The following is a 13,328-nucleotide window of genomic DNA, read 5'->3' on the forward strand; positions in this document are numbered from 1 at the left end:
TCACAAATTTATGAAGAACATGGTTACAGTTGTGTTTCGAACAAAAGATGCCCAGGTAAATAGTTATTTCTTTTGCACATAATTTGGTCAAGATCAAATTTGTCTCTAAGCCTTGAACTAAAAATCCTAACTCAGACTTAAATGTTCATCTACATCAAATTCAATAATTTCTTAGTACATACTGAAATGAATTAATATTATATACCGTTATTAAGTTAATATCTCTTCAAACCTGACACTGAGACAGTCTCATCCAAGTTAAAACCGTTAACACTTCACTTTTAAAAAGGATATTGTGAAAAAAGCAGACGAGTTTTGAAAAAATTCTACAGTAGGTGTCTCTCAAGTCGTACGACCGAACTAAAAACCCCCAAAAAGCCCCCCCTTCTGTCCCGAGGTGAGGTACCCGCCGCCCGTGTTAGATGTATGCTATATTCCAATCCATTACAGTCTCATCCAAGAAATAACTAACAAACTAAATAACTAGGTATGATATTTCATAATCATGCGGAGTAAAAATGTGCAAATTTTTCTCTGGGGGTTTTAAATACAGTTTAATTTCATTCTAATCGTTGACATAAACCTCTTTTATCTTTAAAGATTACTTCCACCTTGATGCTAATTCTCCAATACGTTTATTCAAATGACGAATTACTTCCTCAAGATTCAAGTAATACTTCGGAACTGTGTATAGATCTCGATATTCAAATTGAATGTGAGAAACGAGGAAAGGCAATTTACAAGAACTTCGCGACTGCTACAAGATACGACTTTTAAGATCTCATGTACAAGAGCTAAAAGATACCGGAGATTGCGAATTGGTTCAAATTTACGCTTACAATTGCCATGGCGCTAATAATCCACCTCCAAGACTCGTTAAAAGCATGATTCAGACATTACCAGCCATCATTAAAAATATTTTGAACAGTCATGATTCAGGCAAAAGTATATGAAATTTACAACAAAAAAATATAATTTTGTCTTGAAACAATTTTTATCGAAATCAACTTAACAGGAATGTATCGATATTTATATAAGCACAAGGTAATAGTGCACTAACATTAATGATGTCATTATTACCTTGTGATTTGTGATATCAGGAATACATAGATTTCTTCCTCCCGCGACCCATGAGCACCGAACCCAAATGTAAACAAGTTATTTTTACGTGTTGTGAACGAGTAAACTTGGGGTCCTGCATATGTGAATAGCCAATGAAACGCGAGGAAGATCGAGCTGGCGGTTTTTCAAAGTTTTAAGCCCTTCCCCTTACCTTCAATCAGATATTAGTAGGGGGTATATGGCCTCTTAAAGATTCCTAGTGGAAAATAATCTATGCATTCCTGGTATCACTAATATTTAAACCTGACATTTCTTCACAGTTAAATTATGCGAAAAGGTTAAACTCATGTTGCAAGAATGGAAACCGAGAATAAGTAACGAAAATGCTAACACGCTCTCAGAAGCCGGCGTTCACGACGCCAATAAAATGGGTAAAAAACCTTTAAAAACTTATCTGTAATTAACTTATTTACTATTTTACGACATCGTTAAGGCAAGAGCTTCAAAGAGAGATATTCCGCTCTTGTAAATGATATGTCCATTGGTGACTTAAAAATCGGATATACGGACGGAAATTGGACCGAAATAACAGCTCGCCATTTTGTAAAGGGCTTGCTAGGCCTTAGAAGTATGAAGTTTACGTTATCTTTGATGTCATTTTAATAATTTGAAACGCGTCGCATTTTAGGACCTCCAAAGTTAAGCCATCGAATCAATCCAATGTTGCGATTTTATAAACATTGCGACAGCAGACTCATGGTATGAACGTAACGTTATAATATAGTTTTTCATAACTGTGGCAATATTTTAACGTTAATTACTCACTAAATAGCTTAAGGAATACCGCCCAAAAGAGTATTTTCGATTTGCTAATGGACCCGTTGTAAACTTGACTCTCGAAAGCATTTCAAAACGCCTTGGATTTATCATTTCATTAAGTAACTATAAATCATTGTCAAGAATGTATACATAGTAGCAGTTAAGAATGCGCATCTTGCCATAAAACCTAGATCAATGATGAAACGTTTTTTGGGTGTGGTATAACACGTACGACATTTTGCTTATGTGAAAACATGAAAGGTTCCTGATTGGCTATCACTTCTCGAAGAGAAGTATTATTCTAAGGGAGCGGTAGCTCCCTTAGATAAGGCCTGATGACGGCTTTAATGTATAAGGAAGGTTTTTGGATTGGTTTTAACTTTTTTCGTATTAAGTTTATTGTTTCGAAATTTTTCTACTGAACTAAAATCCAGGCCCTTAATATGTGGTAAAAATTTCAAGATGATCCACCTAATAGTTTATTTTATAAAGCATAAAGTTGCTAAGGGTGGTTTTCATTTCCATAAAATTAATCACAGATTTTGGCGAAAAACTAGAGAATCTCCATAGAAATAACATGGGAAATTTTCCAAACTTACCCATTTTGTAACTACCCTTACAAAAATAACTATACGTTTAATAGATTTGAAAACGGTCTTAAATGAAAGCCCCATTTTTAAAGTGGGCGCCAATTTTTGTTTCATTAAGAAAAGCAAAGTTTAAGTATTGTTTTTAATAGTTTTAAGTACCTGCTCCGAATTACGTGGTTTACCTTTAAACTGTGGAACTTAAGACTTTTTTGCTTGGGTTAAGTAATAAAGAAAGTCATTCTAGGACTTACGTCGTTTTACTGCGGATAATCAAATTGGTAGGGCAATTAGCTAGCTTAATTGTCATTATAACTATTGCGCATCCAACTAATTTAGTTGCGAAGTACAGATTAAACTTAATTAAACAAAATAAGCAATTAAAGATAATTAAACAAAATAAGCAATTAAAAATAATTAAACAAAATAAGCAATTAAAGATAATTACCAAATATAGGTAATTAAATTTTTACACGAGTCTGCTTGTGTACAAGTCTACGGAATCTGTTTAAGCGCAGACCTACAGAATATTTTTGTGCAAAGGAGTATAAAATCTCTTTGTGCAGAGGCCTATGCAATCATTTCGTGCACAGGCCTATGGAATATTGTTTTACACAGGCCTCTGGAATATTGTTTTACACAGGCCTATGGAATATTGTTTTACACAGGTCTACGGAATGTTTTTGTGCAAATCTGCATGGAATCCTTTTGAGTATAGGAGTATGTAATCTTCTGCGCACAGGTCTATGGTATTTTTGATCATGGGTCTATGGTATATTTATGTGCACAAGTTTAAAGAATCTTTATTTGCACAAGTTTGAAGAATCTTTATGTGCACACAAGTCCGAAGAATCTTTATGTGCACACAAGTCTGAAGAATCATTATGTGCACACAAGTCTGAAGAGTCTTTATGTGCACACAAGTCTGAAGAATCATTATGTGCACTCAAGTCTGAAAAATCTTTATGTGCACACAAGTGTGAAGAATCTATGTGCACACAAGTCTGAAGAATCTATGTGCACACAAGTCTGAAGAATCTATGTGCACACAAGTCTGAAGAATCTTTATGTGCACACAAGTCTGAAGAATCTTTATGTGCACACAAGTCTGAAGAATCTTTATGTGCACACAAGTCTGAAGAATCATTATGTGCACACACAAGTCTGAAGAATCTTTATGTGTCCAAGTGAAAAATCTTTATTTGCACAAACTTCTGTTTGTGCACAGGTCTACGACTTCTGTTTGTGCACAGGTCTACGACTTCTGTTTGTTCACAGGTCTACGACCTCTGTTTGTGCACAGGACTATGGAATCTGATTTGCTCAAGTCAATAACATTTGTTTATGCTCAAGTCTAAAACATCTGTTTGTACACAAGCCTAAAACATCTGTTTGTACACAAGCCTAAAACATCTGTTTGTACACAAGCCTAAAACATCTGTTTGTACACAAGCCTAAAACATCTGTTTGTACACAAGCCTAAAACATCTGTTTGTACACAAGACTAAAACATCTGTTTGTGCAGAAGTCTATTCCATCTGTTTGTGCACAAGTCTATTCCATCTGTTTGTGCACAAGTCTATTCCATCTGTTTGTGCACAAGTCTATTCCATCTGTTTGTGCACAAGTCTAAATCATCTGTTTGTGAACAAGTCTATAACACCTGTTTGTGATCAATTCTATAACACCTGCTTGTGAACAAGTCTATAACACCTGTGTGTGAACAAGTCTATAACATCTCTTTGTGCACAAGTCTATAACATCTGTTTATTCACAAGTCTATGACATCTGTTTGTGCACACGCGAGTGACTTCTGTCTGAGCAAAGGTCTACGGAATATTTTTGAGCACGGGATTACGTATTATTTTTGTGCAAATGGGTATGGAATCTTTTTGAGCATAAGGGTTTGAAATCTGTTTGAGCATAGGGGCATTGAAAATGTTTGTGCATAACTCTATGGAATCTGATGTGCACATGTCTATAACATCTCTTTTTGCGCGAGTCTGCGACATTTCTTTGTGCACAAGCCTGTGATTCTATTTGTGCACAAGTGTACGAAATATTTTTATGCATTGGTGTACGGAATATTTTTATGCACAATTGTACGGAATATTTTTGTGCACAGGTGTACGAACTGTTTTTGTTCACACGTGTACGGAATATTTTTGTGCATAGGTGTATGGAATATTATGGTGAAAATGGATTTGGAATATTTTTGTGCACAGGTGTACGGAATATTTTTGTGAAAATGGATACCGAATATTTTTGTGCACAGGTGTACGGAATATTTTTGTGAAAATGGATACCGAATATTTTTGTGAAAATGGATACCGAATATTTTTGTGCACAGGTGTACGTGAAAGTTTTGTGCACAGGTGAACGTGATATTTTTGTGCAAATGTGTAAGGAACATTTTTGAGCATAGGGATATGGAATGTTTTTGTGCAGAGGTCCATGGATTATTTTTGTGTACAGGTATATGGAATGTTTTTGTGCAGAAGTCCGTGGAATATTTCTGTGTACAGGTATATGACTCATGTTTGTGCACAAATCTATAGAATGTTTTGTACACCGGTCTAGGACATATGATTGTGCACAAATCTATAGAATGTTTTGTACACCGGTCTAGGACATATGATTGTGCAAAAGTCTAAGGTATGTGTTTTTGCACAAATATTTGACATCTATTTATGCACAAGTCTATGGTATCTGTGTGTACAGGTCTACAAAATATGTTTGTACACAAGTCTGAAGAATCTTTATGTGCACAAGTCTACGGAATCTCTTTTTGAGGAAGTCTATGAAATCAGTTTTTTACACAAGCATATGACATCTGTTTGTGCACAAGTCTATAACATCGGATTGTGCAAAACCGTGTGACTTCTGTTTGTGATAAAGTCTGTGGAATCTATTTGTGCACGAGTCTACGTAATATATTTGTGCGCAAATCTATGGAATCTGTTTATGCGCTAGTCTACGGCATCTGTGCACGGGTCTACGGAAAATGTTTGTGCAAATGGGTGTGGAATATTTTTGAGCATATAGGGGTATGGAATGTTTCTGAACAGGTCCAAGGCATGTTTTTGTGCACAGGTCCATGGAATATTTTTGTACACAGGTCTAAGTCACATGTTTATACAAAAGCCAATAGAATATTTTGTGCATAGGTCAATGGAATCTTTTTGTGCACAGCACAGTTTTATGAAATATTTTGTGCGCAGGTCTAGGGAATATTTCTGTGCAAATGGTTATGGAATAGTTTTGTGCTATGGGTATGAAATCTTTATGTACACAGGTCTATGGAATCTTTAGCTCGCAGGTCTAATGAATCTTTATGTGCACAAGCATATATAATGTTTTGTGCACAGTTCCATGAAATATTTTGTGCACATCTCCATGAAATCTTTTGTTCACAGGTCCATGGAAACTTGATGTGCACAAGTCTATAGAATGTTTTTTGTGCACATGTCTATGACTTCTGTTTGTGCACAAAACTATGGAATCTGGTTTGAAGATGTCTATGACATCTGTTGTGCACAAGCCTGTGACTTCCACTTGTGTACAAGTCTACGCAATTTTTTTGTGCACATGGTTACGGAATCTGTGCACAGATCTCCGGAATCTGTTTGTACACAGGCCTACGCAATTTTTTTGTGCACATGGTTACGGAATCTGTGCACAGATCTCCGGAATCTGTTTGTGCACAGGCCTACGGCATATTTTTTGAGCACAGGTCTAGGGAATCTTTTGTGCACAGTTTTATGGAATCTCTTTGGGCACAGGTCTATGGAATATTTTTGTGCACAGGTCTATGGAATCGTTTTGTGCAAATGGGTATGGAATCGTTTCGTGCAAATGGGTATGAAATTGTTTTGTGCAAATGGTTATGGAATCTTTATGGAAACAGGTCTATGACTTCTGTTTGTAAACAAGTCTAAGACTTCTGTTTGTGCACTAGTCCGTGGAATCTGATGTGCACATATCCTTGACACATTGCGCAAGTCTATGATGTATTTTTTGTGCAAGTCTATGACATCTGTTTGTGCACAACCCTGTGACTTCCGTTTGTCCAAGTATCCGGAATCTGTTTGTGCACAACCCTGTGACTTCCGTTTGTGTCCAAGTATCCGGAATCTGTTTGTGCACAACCCTGTGACTTCCGTTTGTGTCCAAGTATCCGGAATCTGTTTGTGCACACGTCTACGGTATCAGTTTGTGCACATGTCTACGGTATCTGTTTGTGCACAGGTCTACGGAATATTTTTGTGCACAGGTCTACGGAATATTTTTGTGCACAAGCCTACTGAATCGGTTTGTGCAGAGGTCTAAGGAATCTGTATTTGCAAAGGCCACTGCATCTGTTTGTGCACAGGTCTAAAGAACATTTTTCTGCAAATGGATACGGGATATTTTAGTGCAAATGGATATGCAGTATTTTTGTGCACTGGTGTACGAGATATTCTTGAGCATATTTTTGAGCATAGGGGTATGGAATATTTTTGTGCAGAGGTCCATGGAATCTTTTTGTGTACAGGTATATAACATCTCTTTTTGCACAAGTTTATGACATCTGTTTGTGCGTAAGTCTATGACATCATTTTTTGCGCAAATCTATGACATCAGTTTGTGCTCAATTCTAAGGGATCTGTTTGTGCACAATTCTAAGGGATCTGTTTGTGCACAATTCTAAGGGATCTGTTTGTGCACAAGTCTACGGGATCTGTTTGTACACAATTATATGACATGTGTTTTCACAAGTCTATGTTATCTACGAAATATGTTTGTGCACTCAGGGTGACCACGAATAACCTTGTAATAGTTATAGGAAAATAGGAAATTTACAATTGATTTACAGGAAATTATAGGAGACTAGCTGTTACCCGCGGCATCGCTTGAGTGTAGTAAGAACTTCCATCAAGTATGGGTACATTTTACTGATTCGACTAATATTTTTGTAGCATCCTAGGAGCGAAGGCACTCGGCGTCGCCCATCAGCTCGTCGAGACATTTTTTATTACTTTACACGCAGACCTTCTATAAAGAAAGGTTTTTAAATATCTGGCCGCCATTTAAAATATGGCAAAAAATCGATCCCGAAAGACCATATAGCCCGTCTATAGGTTAAAGGAATCCAGTGTACTAAATATTTGTGAATTCGGTTGAAACTCACGGACTTTCTTACAAAGAGAAGATTTGTTACATTTCTGGGCGCCATTTATGAAGATGGGGGCGGATTGGAAAAATCTTTCTTAGTACGCGCCTACTACTTACGAGTAACGTTCCTCCAAATTTTCAGCCTTCTGGGGCTAGCGGTTTGGGCTGGGCGATGATTATCAGTCAGGACTTTGATTTATATAGATATAGATGTATAATTAAAAAAACAGGAAAAGACAAGAGAACTACTCTTGAAAAAATAGCAAAATATAGGTTGCAAATGCTTTGAAAGTAATAAGACAAGATTTACAAAGGAGCTTTGGTTTAATTATAACCATAAGTTCGTAAGATATGTTACATAAATTTGTCACTGGAAACTGAGAGCTTGTCTCGAAGTGACGTAAATGAAACGTCATAGATTCTCGTAAAGCGACGCCTGATGAGGCCCTGTCAAAGGCTTAGTACAGACTAAATAGGAAGATGGAGTAGAAAATCGAGTGTAGTCAATTCTCGCGTCGTTCTCGAACTAGCTCTCATTAAGTCTCTAGCATTTCGAAATATAGGAAGTGTCATACTTATGGAACGTAATCTTAGAAACATATGCTATAACTTTAAAACCACAGACTTCCGTGACAAATATTTTTAGAGGCTTCCATAGCTTTGGTGATATATAACAAAACCAAAAGTGAGAGCCCACAAAATATCTACAATTTTAAAAAATAGGAAAATATAGGAAAATTATCGAAATTATAGGAACTAATAGGAAGACATCCGAAAATAGGAAAAATTATAAAATTTAGGAAATGTGGTCACCCAGCGCAGGTCTATGGAATATGTTTGTGCACAGGTGTATAGATTGTTTTTGTACACAGGTCTACGCAATAATTTTTTAGCCTAAGTCTTCGGAATCTATTTGTATTATTGCATCCTCTGTGCTTTGCACGTGAAAACGACGAGAAGGCAATTTGAGTTGGACTGGGCGTTGAAGCAATCAAGATTAATACTTCTATAATAGATGGTTAGGGCCTTGTTAGTTCAAACGTGGTAACTAATATACGCGCAACACCACAAGACTTAATGGAGCGCCTGCTTTTCAGTATACGTTTTAAAATACTAGTTTCTAAACAGTTTTAATTCATATTAAGTCTGAAGTGACAGATATTAATCAAAACTGTCTTTGTACACAAAGACGCGAAAAAGTAAGAGATAAGTGTAGAAAATTAATTGTTTGAAGTAACAGATATTCAAATTTTCATTTTTGAAGACGTGATTATAAAACATCAATTATTTGAAAAAATTTCTTATCTTAGTTTTTTCACAAAAATTTCAGAGAAACTACCTTGATACTACTGTTTATTTTCGAGAAACATTTGCTTCGAGGAAGTTCAAATACTCGGATATCTGAAAAATAGAGCTAGAAGTATTTATTTTTATATTTCAAAATTGAAAATATTGCGAACCGAAAATTGCATTCGCCCTTTGACTGTGATGTAGTTATTAGAGTCAAAAGGATCTGTAGCTTTGAGAGATATACAAAACGTCAATTTTTGAAACCTCGAAAACTTTAAAATAAACGAACACGTTTTGTTAAGTTTTCATGCTTCTTTTATTTTGTCTGCTATCAACAATTTTCTGCCCATTTTATTCTCCTTATAGGCCCGAATATTCAAACTAACTCTAAATTTTAAAAAGAAAATAAAATGCATACGTTTTCTATTTTTAAAATGATGCACATGTTTAAGGATAAAATATTTTACTTAAGGAATTTTGGTGAAAAAAACTAAGATAAGAAATTTTTTCAAATAATTGATGTTTTATAATCACGTCTTCAAAAATGAAAATTTGAATATCTGTTACTTCAAACAATTAATTTTCTACACTTATCTCTTACTTTTTCGCGTCTTTGTGTACAAAGACAGTTTTGATTAATATACTTCTGGTGCTACTATTTTTACATTCTCGTAATTACGACTTAATGAAAGGTCTTAATTTATTTGGAGATGTTTGAATTGCAGCTGATGGCATGGACATGTTTACCATTTGCGCCCACGAGGTTGCTTTTTATGGTAAATCTGTATTTTGCAATTTTTTAAACGAAAGCGACTTGAAAGTGTTTGAGTATTTGGACGACTTAATTCATTATCACAATGATGGTTCCGCGAGGGAGAGAAATTACAAACAAGCTTGTCCTGTTGTACAAGACATCCTGCATACCTTCAGGTTCGTTGAAGTTTTCATGTTATATATAATGGACCCTATTCAAAAGAGGGAGGGGGTCGCGGTATCGTCCGCTTGACTTTGGGTTGCGATGGAACATCTGGCATGTGGATCCAAAGTTGCTAGATAGGGTTTCGAAGTTAACTGTCCACCTAAAGTTCTTTGGTTTGAAGCCATATCTGACGTCATTGGATCCACATAAAGTATATTCCAAATTAAGGAAACCAGGTGGTCAAAACACCAGGCTCTTGAAAAGGTTCTATTGGTGCTCTACTATTACAGGTGGGTTGCATTGCCGCCATATTGGCTAAGGTATAACGACACAGATGGCTTAGGTTTTATACGAGTTCTTGCATAAGTTCATAAGATATGTTCCATAACTTTGTCAATTGTTACTGAGAGCTTGACATGAAGTGACGTAAGTGAAACGTCATAGATTCTCGAAAAAAGCGACGCATGGTGAGACGCTGTCAAAGCCTTAGAACAATCGCTGCTTTACTGTTCATAATTTTTCACAAATATTTACTGAGGAATATGCAGGATATACTCGAGAAAATAGATCAGTCATTCATATTTATAGCTTTGTTATATTACTTCTGGCAGCTATATTGAAGGATTTCTGTTCTTCCCCCGCATTCAATCCACCATTATGGCCGTGTACGTTCCATTAATGGGGGTAGGAAAACCGTAATAGTCGACAAAGACCAAATAAAAATATCTAAATAGACTAGTCAAGATTTCGCTATTTTGTGGATTTTACATTTTGTTAGTACGGCAGCCCTGTAACGTGCACCGCGTTTCGGGCCCAGGGCCGGAAATAAGCACAGGACACTGGACATTGTCCAATAAAATTTTAAAATGTCCCATAATTTTTTTAAAAACTAAGGGGGTCACTGGACATTTTGACCTACAAATTTTCCGAAGTTTTGATACCTTGACTATGGAGAAGCGACATCATTTTTGTACACTCCAGTGGACAATGTCCTATAAATTTTCCAGTCAAACAGGGGGTCACTGGACACATGTCCTATAACAAATTTTTCTTATTTCCGGCTATCGGCAGTAGCAGACGGTTTTGTTTGGAAAAATTTAGCCAAGGGTTAACCGCTTAAGTGAAGTTTCAGCTTGCCGTTTCGCAACTTTAAAAGCCAAGACTAAATAGAGCTCGGCATTTTCTATCCATTATCCACAAATTGGTGGATAACCGATTATTTATAAACAAAGTTGTGGATTATAATACGATTTAACATGTAAGATCTGTGGATAATTTTCGAGTATGGCTAAAGATAAAATAACGTGGAACATGGATAGATAATGGTATGGTCCCATTTCTCCCAATTCTGTGTTTCCCAAAATACATTTTTATCCCAAACTTTCCGATTCCCAGTTCTCCCAATCTTATATTTCCCAATCGGAATTTTTATCCCAAACTATTCAATTCTCATTTCTCCCAATCGAATGGTTTCGTCTAATATTTTATGCTGCAAAGGGTTGCTTTCAAAATGACTTTGATTATTTTTAATGCGAATAGGTTAGGTTAGGTTAGGTTAGGTTAAGTTTGGTTAGGTTAGGTTAGGTTAAATAATTTTCCTTCCAATTAATGTGAAGTTTTATTCTAAATGTATTATATTTTTCTGCTAGATCCACGAGAAAGTTCGTGTTTTATAAATCATTTAACTATGGTACGCCTTTTCCAAAATATTAATGTTTAACTTCATTGACTTCTCAAATAATATGCCTTTTCCAAAACATTACTGTTATGTTATGTAAGGTTAGGTTTGGTTAAAAATATTTTATAAATCATTTAGCTTTGGTACGCCTTTTCTAAAATATTGATGTTTAGCTTCATTGACTTCTCAAATAATATGCCTTTTCCAAAATATTACTGTTATGATAGGTGTTAGGTTTGGTTTGGTTAAGTTAGGTTAGTAATATTTTATAAATCGTTTAACAATGTTACGCTTTTTCCAAAATATTGACGTTTAGCTTCATTGACTTCTCAAATAATATGCCTTTTCCAAAACATTACTGTTATGTTATGTTAGGTTAGGTTTGGTTTGGTTAGGAGGACGTCTCTTCCTCTTTGGAGCGGTTATACATTTTAAGTAAGTGTACCCCTTATTAAATGAAAAAATAAATAAATAAAACCATCAAATTCTACTCTATTTGAGTCTTTTTGGGTATGCAATATTGGGTTAATTGGAATAGGAGAACTGGGAATTGGGTTGAATTATGTTTGGGTAAATGGGAATTGGGTGTTTTAAATTGGGTGAAATGGGGGGTAACCTGTTCGACCACCAATCAGAAAATACAAGATTCAGGAGGAAAGAATAAAACAACTAAAAAGGGAACTGGATGCGGGGAGAAAAACTCCATTTGAATATCTAGAAATCATAAAATGGAAATTCAAACTAAACTGAATATGTATAACATACCATTGTTAATAAAACAAAAAAATTCTCTTTTAATTTATTAACATATGTTTTATGCTGAATTGGGAGAAAAGAAATTGGGGGAAAAGGCATAGTGTTGGGTCAAATGGGATTGGGAGATATGGGAATTGGGAGAAACGGTTTGGGTTAAATGGGAGTAAATCTAGATAATGCCGAGCTCTAAGACTAAATGCGCTCAGTTCTTATAATCATAATAATCATATAGATCGGTTTCCTATCAGAAACCGCACTAAAGGCCTGGCAGCCTGGTTGTATGAAGGCCCTACTTTCCCGAATAGAGTGGGGGAAAGCAATTTACGGAATAAATGGAACGGAGGAATTTAACCACCTCCCCAACAAAAAGCTCTCTGTAGGTCTGACATTTACCATACAACAAATTATTTTACCGTCAGTGATACAGCGGTATCATTTTGCTCAACACAACTATTAATTTGATCTGTTGTGCAATGTATAGCATCAAGCGTTCAAGTATAAAAGTATTGTAATTAACTCTAATAGGACAAAAATAACCTTACCGGAGAATCCTAAAGCAATCCTGATGTTTAGTCACGGTCGTTCCTTCAAGAAAGTCTGTTCCATTTTCAACTTAATGAAGGATTCTGTAGCACCATTGGCTTCTATTTATTGCTCCAGTCAACGTGAGACGTACAAATCCAGCAGCATTAGTCCATTTAACGCCAATTTAGTCCTGGCACTTTACAAGTGTCGCGTAAACGATTCAGCTTCTTATAAAGTGGAAACCAAGTTGAATGGGCAACCTATTAGGGTTAAAGGCTGCCACTCCTCCATTTGTGACTTCAATACTTTTCAAGAATCGTTTCGCGATGACGAAGTTAATTGTGATATGGATGTTATTTGTAAACGAACCGCGGGCGAACACTAAATGGCTATTTGATTAAAATTCATTTGTGTATACTTATATAAATTGTCTCAACTTTATTCGTCACTCGCCCATGTGCGGCTCACCCTAAATTACCGCCAGAAAGTAGCAGACAGCTTCGTTAGAATCGTTACTCTGGAGCATAGCCCACTCGAT

The 13,328-nt window shown here is 35.9% G+C and overlaps 2 protein-coding genes across 2 annotated transcripts in view; both read left to right on the forward strand.

The window, feature by feature from the left end:
• LOC149618727 (multiple inositol polyphosphate phosphatase 1-like) overlaps positions 1–13,328 on the forward strand; it is a 144,075-nt gene that overhangs the window by 82,245 nt on the left and 48,502 nt on the right. The window lies entirely within an intron of this gene.
• On the forward strand, positions 1,178–13,217 carry LOC149618738 (multiple inositol polyphosphate phosphatase 1-like). Its single transcript, XM_089854196.1, has 6 exons — positions 1,178–1,493; positions 1,556–1,690; positions 1,751–1,821; positions 1,895–2,000; positions 9,638–9,842; positions 12,791–13,217. Exons 1-6 carry the CDS (start codon positions 1,409–1,411, stop codon positions 13,173–13,175), a joined length of 987 nt encoding a protein of 328 aa, XP_089710322.1. The 5' UTR covers positions 1,178–1,408; the 3' UTR covers positions 13,176–13,217.

Source organism: Phalangium opilio, unplaced genomic scaffold (genome assembly GCF_054372755.1).
Source record: "Phalangium opilio isolate 3A_F unplaced genomic scaffold, DU_Popi_V2 ptg000209l_1, whole genome shotgun sequence".
In the NCBI taxonomy this organism is placed as follows: Eukaryota; Metazoa; Arthropoda; class Arachnida; order Opiliones; family Phalangiidae; genus Phalangium; species Phalangium opilio.